The 14954-nt window shown below is 36.5% G+C and overlaps 1 protein-coding gene across 13 annotated transcripts in view; it reads left to right on the top strand.

The window, feature by feature from the left end:
- BIN1 (bridging integrator 1) overlaps positions 1-14954 on the top strand; it is a 133095-nt gene that overhangs the window by 96653 nt on the left and 21488 nt on the right. For 6 of the 13 annotated variants that reach the window (XM_087712228.1, XM_087712284.1, XM_087712277.1 and 3 more), the window contains exons 10-12: positions 1267-1349; positions 5220-5291; positions 8530-8674. In XM_087712228.1, coding sequence (XP_087568354.1) covers positions 1267-1349; positions 5220-5291; positions 8530-8674 — 300 coding nt within the window. The remainder of the gene's footprint in view (positions 1-1266; positions 1350-5219; positions 5292-8529; positions 8675-14954) is intronic. The other 7 variants (XM_087712223.1, XM_087712246.1, XM_087712300.1 and 4 more) reach the window with 2 other exon arrangements.

Here is a 14954-nt window from a genome sequence, read left to right as displayed (position 1 = left end):
TAGATACAAATTCACAAAAAGTATATTAAGAGGAAAGTGGTAAAGTTGTTGAAAGATTCTGCCAACCTTCCAACAAGGAGTTCAGATTTGTGTGTGTGTGTGTGTGTGTGTGTGTGTGTATGTATGTATGTATGTATGTATGTATGTATGTATGTATGTATGTATGTATATAAACTTTCAAGGTAGATATTGCCTGGTTCCATGCTTTTGCGTTAATGAGATTTCCCAAAAGGGTCCCAAAAACTCTGAGGAGGGAAATTGTATAGCTTGTATTTTGCTCTTATTTCTAAGCTGTTGTATATCTCTATAAATATTATGAGGCACAAAGAAGATTTAATAGTATGGGTGGCAATGTACAGTGAATCTTGGTGAAATTGCCAACTTACATGGGATCCACTGATATGATCGGATGGATGTCATAGCCAGACATCCAAAACTAAACCACCATAATAGGAAAATATATTCCTATCACAGTTCAGCTAAGGCATTTAAAGTCTTTACAACAAGTGAGAAAACAGAGAGGTGGACCACTAATAGTGAAGCTGAACTGAAGTTTCACATTGTTTACATTGATGAGACAGTGTGGGTATGCTTTCCCATAGCTTATGGGAACAATTTGAATGTAAAAGTGCTAGAACCAGGCCACACTAACAGTACACTTATCAAATATGTTCTTCCAACAGCGCAATAATTTATGAGATAAAACCCTGAGCAGTCTGTTTCTCTGGGGTAATCCTGTTTCTTCCATTTTTCCTGTAATGCCAAAAGATAATCTGCATTTCTTTAGCGTCAGATTGTTCCATGGACCTGCTGCCGTGGCTGGCATGGACTGAAAGCCTAGATGAACTCCTTCCTGCAGGCCATTTCCACTAGTTTGGCCTGATTTCTTATTTAGTGACAGACTAAGATTGCATAGCAACCTAGCAGGCAATGGGATGGGAAGAGAGAAAAGGAAGATGGGATTAAGTCCCAGTGAGAAATAAAAAGTCTGTTTATGGATGGGAAGAGCTTGGAGCAGTACAAATATGTGACCCAGAGGAGGAGAAAATGAAGAAACATGAACTGAACATATTATTATTGTGTGTGCATATGTCACAGATTTTGCTCATAAGACATCTGTTTCAAAAGATGTCCTTAGCTCTGTCATTGAGGTAATATAAATAAGTAGCAGAATCCTGAATACCGACATATTTCTAATAGGCTCTTTGTTATACTGACCTGTAATTTCTTTTCCTATTTTGAACTTTTGTTTATTTATTGTCTCAGTTAAACCAAAACCTGAATGATGTCCTTGTGACTCTAGAGAAAGAACATGCAACAAGCACCTATCCTGTTAAAGCTCAGCCAAGGTTAGTATGCATAAACCAATGTATAGCTTTATATATAATGTATAGTAAAGAATGTAACAAATCTTCTTTCCTTGTTAAAAGCTGGAAGAAGTGTCGGAAAAGAGTAGGAGCCCCTGTATTTTCTGTTTACTTATGAGTGAACCCTTCAGGCATCAGCTATGATATACTTATCTGTAGATAGGTCTTCAGAAATTTAGCAGTTGATGTTTTTATGGAGATACAATGATGGGAAAAATACATTTCAGTGGGGCTAAAGTATAATTTGCCAGAATTGATTCTGTTATAACACAGTGTTCTTGGCACAATATTCTGGTTTCCATATCTTTGTGTACATCAGCGTAAGTATGTCTAATAGAACTAATCACATATTCTTTTCCCATTTATCCTTCTCTCTATTTCCCTTCCTTCCTCTGTTGTTTTCCTCTGTCAATTTTTAGATTGTAAGCTCCTCGGGGCAGGGACTTGTTCTCTTGTACTGTGTAAAATGCCATGCACATTGATGGTGCTATATAAATAATAATAAATAATAATAAACCATATTCTCAGCTCTGGGGCTAAAGGCTGGCCCTTTGAGCTCCTTGACTCTGTTACTTATGATTTATATTCTTAAGGATCTCAGCTCCATATCGGATACCCTTTATATCACAATTCTATAAAAAGAGATTAGATTTACACAACAAATGTATCCACAATGCTGACCCTAAGGCTGAATATATTAGTAAATCAACACGGTGCAATTCTGGCATACAGTAATACACAGTGGCTACATTTAGATGATCTTGAATGTTGCAGGATCCAATCTGGGTTAGTAATGGGCGCCAGAATGTGTGCTGTTCTGTATGTGGTATTTATACGGTGCCTGTTTTATGCAACTTTTTAGATGCTGATTGGGGTTTGTTGATGACTGGCTTTTAAGTTGTTGACTGTCATTTGCCTGTGCTGCCCAACCCTCACCTTCTAAGTTCTAGAAAGGCTGGTGGTAAATCAGCATTCCTGTTCACCGATGAGGGTCCTGTTTCCCAGGTTTCAATCACTTCCGTGGCTGTTTTTGTGCCTGCTGGTTCAACAATCTTAGTAGTTACAAAGTTGAATGTGTGTCCTTGATTGCAGTATGAGGCTACCAATGAGTTTGAGTCTCCTCATTTAACTGCTCAAATCAAGGAGTTCAAGGAGTTCCACTTTGCAACTACTAAGATTGTTGGATGAGTAGGCGCAAAAACAGCCAGGTTTGAAGATTGAAGCCTGAGAAAAAGGCCACCTGTCAATCAATAGGAGTCCTGATTTACCTTATCAAGTACTTAGGAGGTGAGAGCTGGGCAGCACAAGCAAATGAAAGCCCACAACTTAAAAGCCAGTCATCAACACACCCCAATCAGCATCTAAACAGTTGCATGCAACAGGCACCATATAAATACCACACGCAGAGCAGCACACACTCTGCTAGGGAACCTGAAGATGGGCTCCAGCATGAGCCTGAAAGCTTGGAAGACAAAACCTCTGGTCCCAGTGACTGACCCAGATTGGATCCTGCAACATTATATGGGACACATATATTTGCCTTCATTTGTGATCATGAATGTGTTTATCTGAACTGGAAAATAGACCTTTACATACACACGAATAATAATACTGTAAAAGATGGATCACAACATTTTTAGTTTTGCTATAAAAGTAGGGATGTTTTTGAACTGCTTTAGAGAATTCAAGCAAAGTTGGTGAAAGTTCTTTGATTCCCCCCCACCCACCACCATATACAAACATGTTGTATGGTTATTATTGATGCATTTAGTATTTAGTAATGAATTTATTATTAAATTCATTTGTGTGGTTTTTTTTAACAATACTGTGAAATTCTTCGTGAAGGTATTCACTACAGTTTAAGGTCGATTCCAAGTAGAGGCAGGGATAGGAAGAGAACATAACATCTGCCAATTTTTTTCATATATTTCATACACACACAGTATTTTCCCCAACCCTCAGCTCATACAGTTAAGGGGAAAGTAGGCCTCACTTTTTGGTTTCTGACTTTTATCCAAAGATGTGAATGATGAAGCAGTTTGGGAACTCAGACTCCCAGCTGCTCTGAATCTGGGGTTTGCTGTGTTTGCATTAAAGACATGCAATGTGCCAAGCCATCATTAGGAAAAGGATTATTGTGTACTTCTTTTGGAAAGCAATCTGAAACTATCTTGCTTCCTTTTTTTTTTCAAAACTACTCCTACGCACACAATAGAACAAAGGGACAATGAATCTGTAAAATGAATTGATATCAGAAAATCTATCAGTTCCTGTGTTCTTGGCAATGAGTGGGACTCTAGGTTTTTCAAAGAGAGAGAGAAAGAAATTGCAAACCCTTTATAAACCACTTTCACTCAATAAAACAGAACTGTAATAAATAAGATTTATTATATATTTGTTCAGTCTGAACAAATGAAGAATGAAGAAAGAGCGAGAAAGGCTGAACAAATATATAATAAATCCCCAAAGATATGTAACAATCAGTAGAGAAAGAAGAACTTACCATAGATGTGGTCCGTTTAGGATGAAGATTTGTCCTTTAAACACTAAACTGAAAGAAAACCATATTATAGTTAGTAAATTGATTTTTGAGTAAATATGTATTTGTTTTCCTAATGCATAGTGACTATGACAAAAATACTTTGATTTCTTTAAATGAAGTTTAGTTTATTCCTTCTACTTGGATCGATGTAATTTTAATACAGTGATTATTTCACTGCTATAGATTACTTTCTGTTGATATCTCATCTGAAGGGAGTTATGCTATGCTTGAAACAATTATTTGTTTTTTTTTATGAAGTCTGGCTAAATAGCATTGGTTTAGGCATAATAGTAGAACTGAAGCAAACAATAAGGTTTCAGGAAAGAAAAAGCAAGATTAAAATAGTTATATTTACAAGCCAAAAGAATTTCATAGAGTAACTTATTTGTGTACTTTGGAAGTAGAGATGGAAAAAATAACTTGTATATCAGTGAGAGTGTAGAAAGGACACAAAGACACATTGTAAGAAAAGTATTATGGGATGGCATAAGGATTCCAAAAAATTTGGAATATGTTTTCAGCTAATATCATTCTAAGTACAACCAGTGGTGGGATTCAAATAATTTAACAACCGGTTCTCTGCCCTAATGATTTCTTCCAACAACCAATTCACCAAAATGCTCAGAAAGTTAACAACCGATTCTTCTGAAGTGGTACAAACTGGCTGAATCCCACCACTGAATACAACAATAGTTCAAACAATTTATATTTGTGGGAACATATTTTTCAAGATACATTTAAAGACCCTTACCCATTCTGTGCCATAATTTAATGTCAAATTAGTATCTGGTTGGATAGTTATTAAGAAAATATGTAAACCGACCAAATCCATGGGGTTTTAGAGAGTGCATTGATGCTGCAATTTCCATTTGAATTGGAAAGTGATTTCCATGTTGCTAATGTTTAAAGAAGTTCTGTTTTCTAAAAAAAAAAGACACCTTTTGAGGCTCACTGTGTTCACTGATCTTGTGACAGATAAGGAAACCTCAGTAGCCAAAGCATAGTCCTCTGCTATAACTATTACACATTTCTCAGCCCTGTTCCACATCCACATTTCTTTTCCAGTACAGCTTTGAGGTAATCTGAGGATGAGTGGTGACATCTATCCTTCTCTTCCTCTTCCATTCACTGGGCACTGACATAGCACTTAATAGGTATATTTTTTAATTGAAAATGTCCACTGTGCTAAAATGACCCACTGGGCCACCTTCTAGTTCCTCTATGAGCGAATATCTTCTCAGTAATTGCATTAGCTCATGCACGGAATCTTCACCTTTCTTTCTCATTGGTTGAGCCGTGTTGTAATGGAGATCACTTACGTGTGCCGTCCTCAACAGAAAGAAAACTAAACTCTTCTCCAGGCTGAGGAAAAAGATGAGCAGGTACCAGAATGGCAAAAGTGGTCTGATTTGGATGACAAAAGCAAAGGCCAGGCTTCATTCTAACAGCATAGCGCATTGATAGCTTGATAACGTAGAGGATTTTTCCCCTCTGCATGATTTAAACCCCTTTCTCTTAGAATTGTTTGAGATTGCCTTTGTGTGTGTCTGAATAATTCAAATATTTTATTGTTTATTTTAATTCAATTCCCCACCCCCCAATACATTTTCAGTGGAGGATCATCTGTGGCATTTATGATGACAGTTTTTATGCTTCCTAATATATTTCTCAATGATAACTGTAATACTGTGTGCTCTGTAACTAAGAGATAAATGCTAATTAGGGAACCAGATAACCTAATACTGTTTGCTCCAGTGGATTATGATATTGGATCCTCCCATATGAAAAAAGGACATTGTTTTTCCTTTAAAGAGCCACAGTGGTTAGAATGCAGTATTGCAGGCTAATTCTGCTGACTGCTGGCTGCCAGCAGTTTGATCCTAACCAACTCAAGGTTGACTCAGCCTTCCATCCTCCCGAGGTCGGTAAAATGAGGACCCAGATTGTTGGGGTGGCAATATGACGATTCTGTAAACCACTTAGAAGGGGCTGTAAAGTGAAGTGGTATGTAAGTCTAAGTGTGATTGCCATTTAATGTTTCAAACTGAAGTGGGCCCATATTTTACACATACTGTGCACAGCTAGTAGAACTACCAAGTTAGATTTGAACTAAGGCCTCTTAGCTTAAGGACACTAAGGGTACTAGAAATTTGTGCATAATTTGGTTTAAATTTCTGCTTGATATTTGTAAAGCTTATGTAATCCCTTTGCAAGAGCTTAATATGTTGCAGCAATGGATATCAGTGCTGAAGGATTTGCAGTTAGAGCAACTATAGATAAAATTCCAGCATTTATTTGAATAATAGACAAGTTTATATATTGATAAATAGATTTTTGTTGTTTGTTTCAGAGAAATTGTGATGTAGCCAGACAACTTGGTCCTATTTTCTCATGCCTTCCACAATAGAAGTGGTGAATTATAATAGTGCTCCTGTTCTTTATTCATATTCTGTTGGCTGGCCTCCAAAAATATTCAAATTTTGAAGCTGATTGCCAAGTTATTATGGTATGATCAATGTTTCCTTTTAAACATATTTGCAATCAGTTCATGAGGGAAGAGAAGGAGGAAAATGAGCTCTTTATTCCATTCAGATTCTGAGTAAAGAACCCTTATGACTTCGCTTGTTCCTTTGTGAAAGTCAGTTGGAAAATTAACTTCTTCTTTTTCTTAGCTTTTTTTGTGATGTGATCACAAATCATGATATCTATTCTGAAGAGATGAGTTATCATGGAGCATGATGCATGGAGGGAAAAAAACCTCCCTAGAAAGGACATGCATTACAATAGAGAGAAAAAGTGAAATCACTATTTGGAGTATATGGTTTTTTTATTGCAAACTATTGTAATAAGTGTTTTCTATACTAACTAGCTTGCTGAATAAATATGCATGATGGCTGCTATGACTAAATGATACAAATCTGTGTAAAAAGAGTTCTCAATTGTTTTCCTTCTACCAGTTGTCTGTCTTTTGATAAGATTTGGAGATACAATAAGAGACAGAAGAAGATAGACGTGGTTTTAATATGATTTGGTACAATGGTGGGTTCCTACTGATTTGAACCAATTCAGCTGAACCGGTAGTGGTTTGGCAGCCTGGGTCGCTGCAACCGGTTCTCTGGGTGGTGCCATAAGTGCTACCATTTTGTTTTTTGCTTCTGCGCATGCACAGAACAAATTTAATTGCACTGCGCATGTGTGCATTGTGTGCATCAAGCAGACGCCCAGCGTGCACATGAGCGAACCAGCAGTAATGCCTCCAGAACACACCCCTAATTTAGTAGTTCATCTTTGATTACTTACATCTTCATCTTCCGCATGAATCTCCAGCAGTGAATGGGTTATAATTAGAATCTCTTAGAACCAAGAACATTTACGGTACATAAGCATAAGCCCTAATGAATTTAGAATAATTTATTTCCCAATGCAAATTAGAAATAGAAATGATATGAGAGTTTTAAAAACTTCTACTCTATATCAGGGGTTTTGATATTTTTGTTTTAAATCTAATATTTGAGTATTTAGTTGACAAAATGTAAGGTGTAAAGCAAGTTTTCATATTTTGTGGGGTTAGGTCCATTTTTCAACCTTTTACTTTGTGTTGTTTAAATAAGAAATCAGTTGTCTCATCCCTCTAAACCACATGGCTAGCTGGTTTAATTTCAAAGTACTCATTGTATAACAGAGAACACGGCAGGTTCACACACACAGAAAATTCCTTAGGAGACTAAAATTTCTATATTTCTATGAAGCTCTAAGGTCTGCTTATTTTTAATGTATAATGAAAATATCTTATTTAAATCTAAGAGAATATCCAAGAGCTGCTTAAGAGTTAAAACTATATGGTAGACAAACTTTTGCATTGCATGTATTGCAATTTAGATTAGAGCACTGTTTCTCAACCTTGGCAACTTTAAGACATGGGACTTCAACTCTCGGAGTTCCCCAGCCAGCATCGCTGAAAGCTGCCAAGGTTGAGAAACACTGGATTAGAGCATGGAGGGAAATAGGGATGTTGATTTAAAAAACACAAGTAAAATTCTCCCCCCCCTCTATGTTACAATTCATACAGTACCTTCTCCATTCTCTTGTTTGGTTGGGAGGGAAAATCTCTTTGATAGCTTCCTGTGGCACATAATCCCAATTATTATTAGGAGATGGATTTCTGTTGGAATTATACTGGATGCCCCTATGTCCATCAATTGTTGCTGTTTACTACTTAAAATATACCTATGCATATGCATAATCAAAGTATATGTAAGGCATCACATAATTTGGTTCTAAGAGTTTCTTTTTTTGTCTCTTTCTTTTTTAAAAAAAATATTTTTTATTTCTAAGAGTTTCAATCGCTAGTACTGCCCAGCCCTTAAATTAGCTATATGTCCTATGTTTTGGGAATTAGGTTTTTGGCAGTGGTTCAACTTAACATTGTTTTTTTTCTTCTTTTGATATGAGGCACACATGCACTTTACTACAAATTAAAGTAATATCAGTAGAGGTATTCCAAAAAATGCAAGTGAAAGAAGCATTTTAGTCTGTTCCAAGACATACAAAAAAAACCTGCTCAAGATGTCAATTCCGAGAACTGAGAAGTGCTCTCTCTCTCTCTTTTTTTTCTCACAGTGACAGCACAAAAGCAAACAAAACTCCTTCATCTCCACCTGATGGGACTCCCATTACCAGCCCTGAAATCAAGGCCGTCAACCATGAACCAGAGCCATCTACTCTGGAAGCTCCTGGAGGAGGTATCCCCAAGTCTCCTTCTCAGGTAGTGAGAGCTGCTGTTGTGTTTTTCTTGGGAATGTACACATTTCTACTACATTTTCCATATTTTTGTTGAACAGTTGAACAGTTCAATTTCATCTGTAGCTCAATTACTTTTTTATTCCAGTTCAGGTTCTTTAATAGTTATAGGCAAACTGTGTTATTTCTCTTTCTCTCTAAAGCTGCCATTTCTTAATTCAGTGTTCAACTTGGAAACAAGCTAGTTTGTATTATGTAATTGATGTAATGCATAATGTTCATAAGAGCAAAAAAAAAGACCTGGTTAAATAAGATGCCTTGGCATTTGTAACCTCTGAGTAAAGTAGTCAACTGCAACACCAGTGGGATAGTAGAATGGAAATATTTTGGGTGAAACTTCCTGAATCATTGTCACAGACATTGATAATAAACTGGAGGTTACTCCTAGACCTCTAAAGGTTACTCTGAAGAGGTTTTCCAATAAGATTATTACATAGTCTTCACTTTGCAAATTGTTTAATGGCTTTCTTAAAGGAAAAGCACTACCAACTACATTCTCTGTTTGGAAATGACATCAAACATACATGATTTCTCATGCAAACGATGCAATTATGTGCTTGCAAACCACATCACTTGCATGATGACATCATCATACTTGGATCTTCATTTGACTCCCTACTTGCCCTCCTCTGCAGATGCCCATGTATACTTATATCATTTTATTAAAAAAATGAACATTTTATTTTTTTCCTAAATATCTATCAGTGTGACTTTAATCTGACTTTATCTAAGTTCACTTTAGCTTCACAAAAGTAGCTTTGTTCTAATTTTTCAGCACCAAACAATCTTTTGAGAACTATCTGCTAGTTAAAAATGTAATTGATTCGCCAGGAGATACATATTTGAAATTTAATTTTATATGAAATAAATTATGAATTCCTAGAATGTTAGGATAGTGTTGGATGTAGGTAAATTATCTATATGAAGACATTATAATACAATCACTATTCCTAAGTGACCACACATATCATTATATCTCTAGTTTCCAAATTGATTGTAGAAACACCCTGCTTTGACATTTGGTCATTTTTTAAAATGCGCTTGCCCTGTTTTTATAAAACCATTAATCAAACTTGCAAATGGAATACATTTATCAATCCTATTGGGGAAACTTCTCTGGTCAGTGAAGAGTATTGTTCTTGGGAGAAGGAAAAGACAAGGTCTTCGCTTAGAGGTACTCTGAGTTCAAAATGAATCTTTAGAGTCAGTTTAGAAGTACGTTAAAACTCAGGAATGAGGGATGTAAAATCTATTTATAATTAGAGATACATTGGATAAATGACTGTTTGGATCAACAGTCCAAATTTCCCACTCCATCTATAAATAGAGCAATGGAAATGTGCACAGAAGTGTATTTGACTCCGAGTTGGACTGGATAGTTAAATTATCCCCCATGTTAATGCTATTAATTTGCTAATAAGAACAGGAACACTCTGGGGTGCCTTGTTGCTGTCTAGCAGCAATTCTAGTTAACAAAACACCAAAGCAAGTACATTTTACTTGAGATACATTTTGTGAAATGTTTTGTTTCAGTAAAATAAAACTGATAGAATGCCATGGGGCCGGGTACTGTGTGAGCAGTTTTCATTTAGATAAATTTGCTGAGGCAACGCTGGTAGAATACATTAGTATAACATGTATGTTTATAAGTCTGCAGTGTTTTCATCTTTCTCTCTCTGATTTCTAAGACAAGTTCTAACCAATCTTGAAAACTTATTTGGTTGCTTTTAAAATATTTCTTTACTTTTTTTCCTTTTTTAAAAAACTCTAACAGTATTGCTACCACATTGATTTACTGGAGTTTTAAATAAGTTTCTTGGCTAAACTTCAATTTAAATGACTTTCATAGTTTACAACAGAGTCAAACTCCTGGTCCACAGGCTGGATGCATCACACACCGGCCACGCCCATCCCTGGTTTAGCAAAGGGGAAAAAGTCACAGTAACACCTCTGGTTTAGAACATGTTTTGGTGATCGTCAAAGTAATAAGCTACCCAATTTGTAAATGTGTATCTGAGTTTTAATATGTACTGAAAGTGTATTTAGACATACACAAATACTTGTACTTAATAACTAGACTCCTACTTTGATGTTTTTTTTAAAATGAGCAAACAATTCCTCTGAGGTGTAAGGTTAGCTTACTTAAGTAAATGTTAAACTCTTGGGGATGTATGCTATTGATTCACATTTATTATAAGAGCGGCAATCTCTATTGCTTGCCTTTTTTCCCTAAATAATTGTGGGATAGTATCTTTTTGGAAAGGTTTCTCGACTCATTGCAGCTTATTTCTACTCCTCCTTCCCATCTGAGTAGAAATAGAAAAGCAGGCTGTAATTGTTGGGATCCCATTGCAATAAACAGCACCTTTCCTCTAAAATAGTGCAGGTGATGAGAGGAAAGATTATTGTGTGGGAGATACCAGAATGTATAAGGTGTAGATCTCCTCAGATTAATGGCCCTATAGTCAGAAGGCTGCTTAGTGTTCTATACTTTGAGCTGGGCTTTTATATGTTGTAGAATTTTGCTATTTATTCCTCTGCTGAGACATTATTTTCAGATCTTTCCAAGAATTTGGAGAGAGCTAATAATAAAGGTTTATATTTTGTAAATTGTAGAAAATGATGAAGTATGTAGTTTGACATTTTTATTGATTTTTTAACCATAGAGAATATCCATTAATAACAAAAATCAGATTCATTATAGTAAATATCTAGTGTATTCTATTCAACACAACAATGCAGAATACTAATTCATAAGGGAGAATGGATAATTCAGCCAATCTATTTCTATCCTTCCTTACCAAAGTTGTAGGCTCTTCCACCTCTATGTTGTACATATTCACTTTCTTCTCAATTTTGACATAGATTAAGAAGAGTAGCATAGCCACCATCAGCAAGGCTTATGTCATACCAACTTCAGCTGTTAGTAAAATCACAATTCTTTCCAGTCATCTTCTACCCACCTCCCAAAAGAAAGAATACTTAAGAAGGATTCTTACTCTGAGGAGAAGGAATTACTCACATCCTCTCAAAAGGAGAAAAGATATGTGGTGCACAGTGCCCTCAGCTGGCCTTTCTTTTTCAATGCATAATGAAGCTCGTTATTGCTCACCATGCTCAACAACAGATGAAATCAAAAGGCTTAAATCCTGTAAGAAGATTAACTTCACTTTCTTCATAATTGTATGATTAAATCATCAACAAATCATGGTTTCCTTTAGAAAACACAAGGGGTGCTTCTAATTGACCCTTTTAGCATAGTACTGCAATTTGTACCTGAGGTAAATTACTAAATTCAATGTTAGGAGGGGGAAAAAAGAAACCTTGGTCTAAGATTTTAAAAGAGTACTTGAAAATTTGAGAGACATTAACAATGCTCTCCCTCCTGTGAATAGCATAAAATATTTAAGCATTGCAGATACTCTCCTCTTTTAAACCTTTGTGTACTTGTATGAAATATTTAATTTGAAAAAAAACCAAATCTTTCTCTTCCAGTTCTTTTTGCTAGAATACGATATCTGTCACCATAAAAGAATAAAACAGAGCAATTACTGTTCTGTCATTATAAGGATGCATTATTCAAATACAAAATAACATTGCTAGGAGAGAAAACAATGCAAAAGCTCAAACACAATAATATTCTCCCCAAAGACTGGTATGATGTAGATTATGTCCCATCCAGTGGAATATGTACAAACCTTACACATTAGAACAATTGCAAGAACTTTTAATAGTACCAAAACTCTGAGGATAAAATGTAACAATTCGCAATAAGATAGCAATTTGTAGGGTTTGGTGTGAAAAGCCAAAATCCAAATTAATATGGCAGAGAAATATACTTGTATCATGATTCATGCCCTTAACTCTTTCTCTGCCAACCTTGAGTCATTTTTTTTGTAATTATCCTTATCCTCAATTTTGTAAAACTTTAATTTGCATTGTTAAAAAAACCATTTTCTTTGGCATGGTGAATGACTAAAGTTTTAAAATTATTTTGATGGTGTTGTGATTTTATCACATTTGTTTCCTTTCCATGCCTTTCAGGGTAGGAGAGTATTTTGGAGACTAATTGGACTTAATCCTTCCCGGCCACAGAGTGATTGTAGGAAAGTCTCACATGAAACTGACTATCAAATGTGAATTTCAAAAGGATAATCTTTTATTGAGTCAGTTATTATGCTGCCAAATCTATTATGTAGATCTAGAAGAAATTAGTATTTTTTCACTATCCTAATGGTGAAATTGATGCTAATTAATGTGAAATTGCTTTAATTTTTATGTAGGGACTTTATAGACACTTATGTTCATTTCCGCTTTTTGTAAAGTACTTCAGGTGCACGCTGTAAAGAAAAGCATGCAACTATTTTCAGAAAAGGTAACAAAACAGCTGCAGCAGACAATGTGAGTATGAATGCCCCCAAAAGACAAATACAATGTAGAATCACATCCATGGATGCAAATCTCTGACAAGCATGGAAAGATTGCAAGTGATGAACTGGAAAATGAAAAAAATAGATATAATATTACATTATAAAATAGCTCCATAAAAGAAGAAACCGATATGACCTCTAAGCTAGCTAATTTAAAATCCTTGTTAACAGTTGTTTGCATAGCAGCGGGACCAAGTATAAATGTTGTGACAATGGCAATATAAATATCCAAGAATCCGCTGATGAAGTGCCATTTCATTACAATGAATTTAAACTGATTTAAACAAAGAATAATAATACTGCAATATCTACCCAGGATGCTCAAATGAAAACATTCGGAATGCAAACATTGGCAGGCCTGGAGAATGAAGCTTACACAGATAATAAAGTTCTTATGGGATCAGATAGCCATTTCTCTTTTTTAAAAAAAAACTATTACTGTACATTAAATAGGTCATATCCTAAAATGGTCACCTGCAAACTATCAATTGCCAGGTCATGAAAAGGAAGTACTGACCTAAATATAGATTTAGTAGAGGATGTGATCCTACAGCAAGAATACTACTCTTTTGCAATGAACATCTCTGGTCTTGTGAAAGACTGCTGGCTGGTTTTCAAGACCTTTCTTTTAAGAACGTTGTAACTCTGGCATCATGTTGCTTGCAGATGCGTCAAATAAAAGAAGAATGAGAGTGGCAAGAGTTTCAAAAGTTAGGAATGGGTTAGTCATTTTTATTGCCAAACTAGTTCCAAACTATATATATATATACTATTGTATCTCCTTGCAGTCCTTTAGCCCTATCACAGAAATAAACATGAAGGGATAAACATTAATTAATGTTTGTTTTCTCACTGCGATTGCCAACTCAAGTAAATAATTCATGGAAGTACAAGTACCACCCACTTAGGAAAAAAGTTCCTTTATGGGATTCAGCCATGCTGCTCTAAAAATAAAAGGTCTGTTTATGGTAAGTGATATTTGACACAGATGAAGCCGCACATTTGAGTATTTGAGTATTTGAGTATTTGAAAATTTATTTATAGGCCGCCCTTTTCCCTGGGGGGACTCAGGGCAGCTTACAACTCAAAGGGAGGGGGATACAAACAATAACACATAAGGACAATACATAATTAAAAATAGAACACAACATTCATACCATTCGGGTGGGGGTGAGTTACATTCTTTAACCCCAGGCCTGACGGGATAGCCAGATTTTAAGGGCTGTGCGGAAGGTCTGGAGGGTGGTGAGGGTGCGAATCTCCACGGGGAGATCGTTCCAAAGGGTCAGAGCTACTACCGAGAAGGCTCTCCTCCGTGTAGTTGCCAGTCGACACTGACTGGCAGATGGAACTCGGAGGAGGCCTAATCTATGTGATCTAATGGGTCGCGAGGAGGTGATTGGCAGGAGGCGGTCTCTCAAGTATCCAGATCCACTACCATGAAGGGCTTTATGGGTGGTAAGTAGCACCTTGAAGCGCACCCGGAGATCGACAGGTAGCCAGCGCAGCTCGCGGAGGATAGTTGTTATGTGGGTGAACCAAGGTGCACCCACGATCGCTCGCGCGGCCGCATTCTGGACTAGCTGAAGTCGCCGGATGCTCTTCAAGGGCAGCCCCATGTAGAGCACGTTGCAGTATTCCAGCCTAGAGGTCACAAGGGCACGAGTGACTGTTGTGAGAGCCTCCCGGTTCAGGTAGGGTCGCAACTGGTGCACCAGGCGAACCTGTGCAAATGCCCCCCTGGTCACAGCTGATAAATGATGGTCGAAGGTCAGCTGTGGGTCCAGGAGGACTCCCAGGTTGCGAACCCTGTCT

The sequence above is a fragment of the Thamnophis sirtalis genome, unplaced genomic scaffold (assembly GCF_051295495.1).
Source record: "Thamnophis sirtalis isolate CommonGarterSnake01/CBP01778 unplaced genomic scaffold, rThaSir2_p1.2 scaffold_1, whole genome shotgun sequence".
In the NCBI taxonomy this organism is placed as follows: Eukaryota; Metazoa; Chordata; class Lepidosauria; order Squamata; family Natricidae; genus Thamnophis; species Thamnophis sirtalis.
The sequence above is the reverse complement of the archived record's forward strand: the minus strand, read 5'-3'. Positions and strand labels throughout refer to the sequence as shown.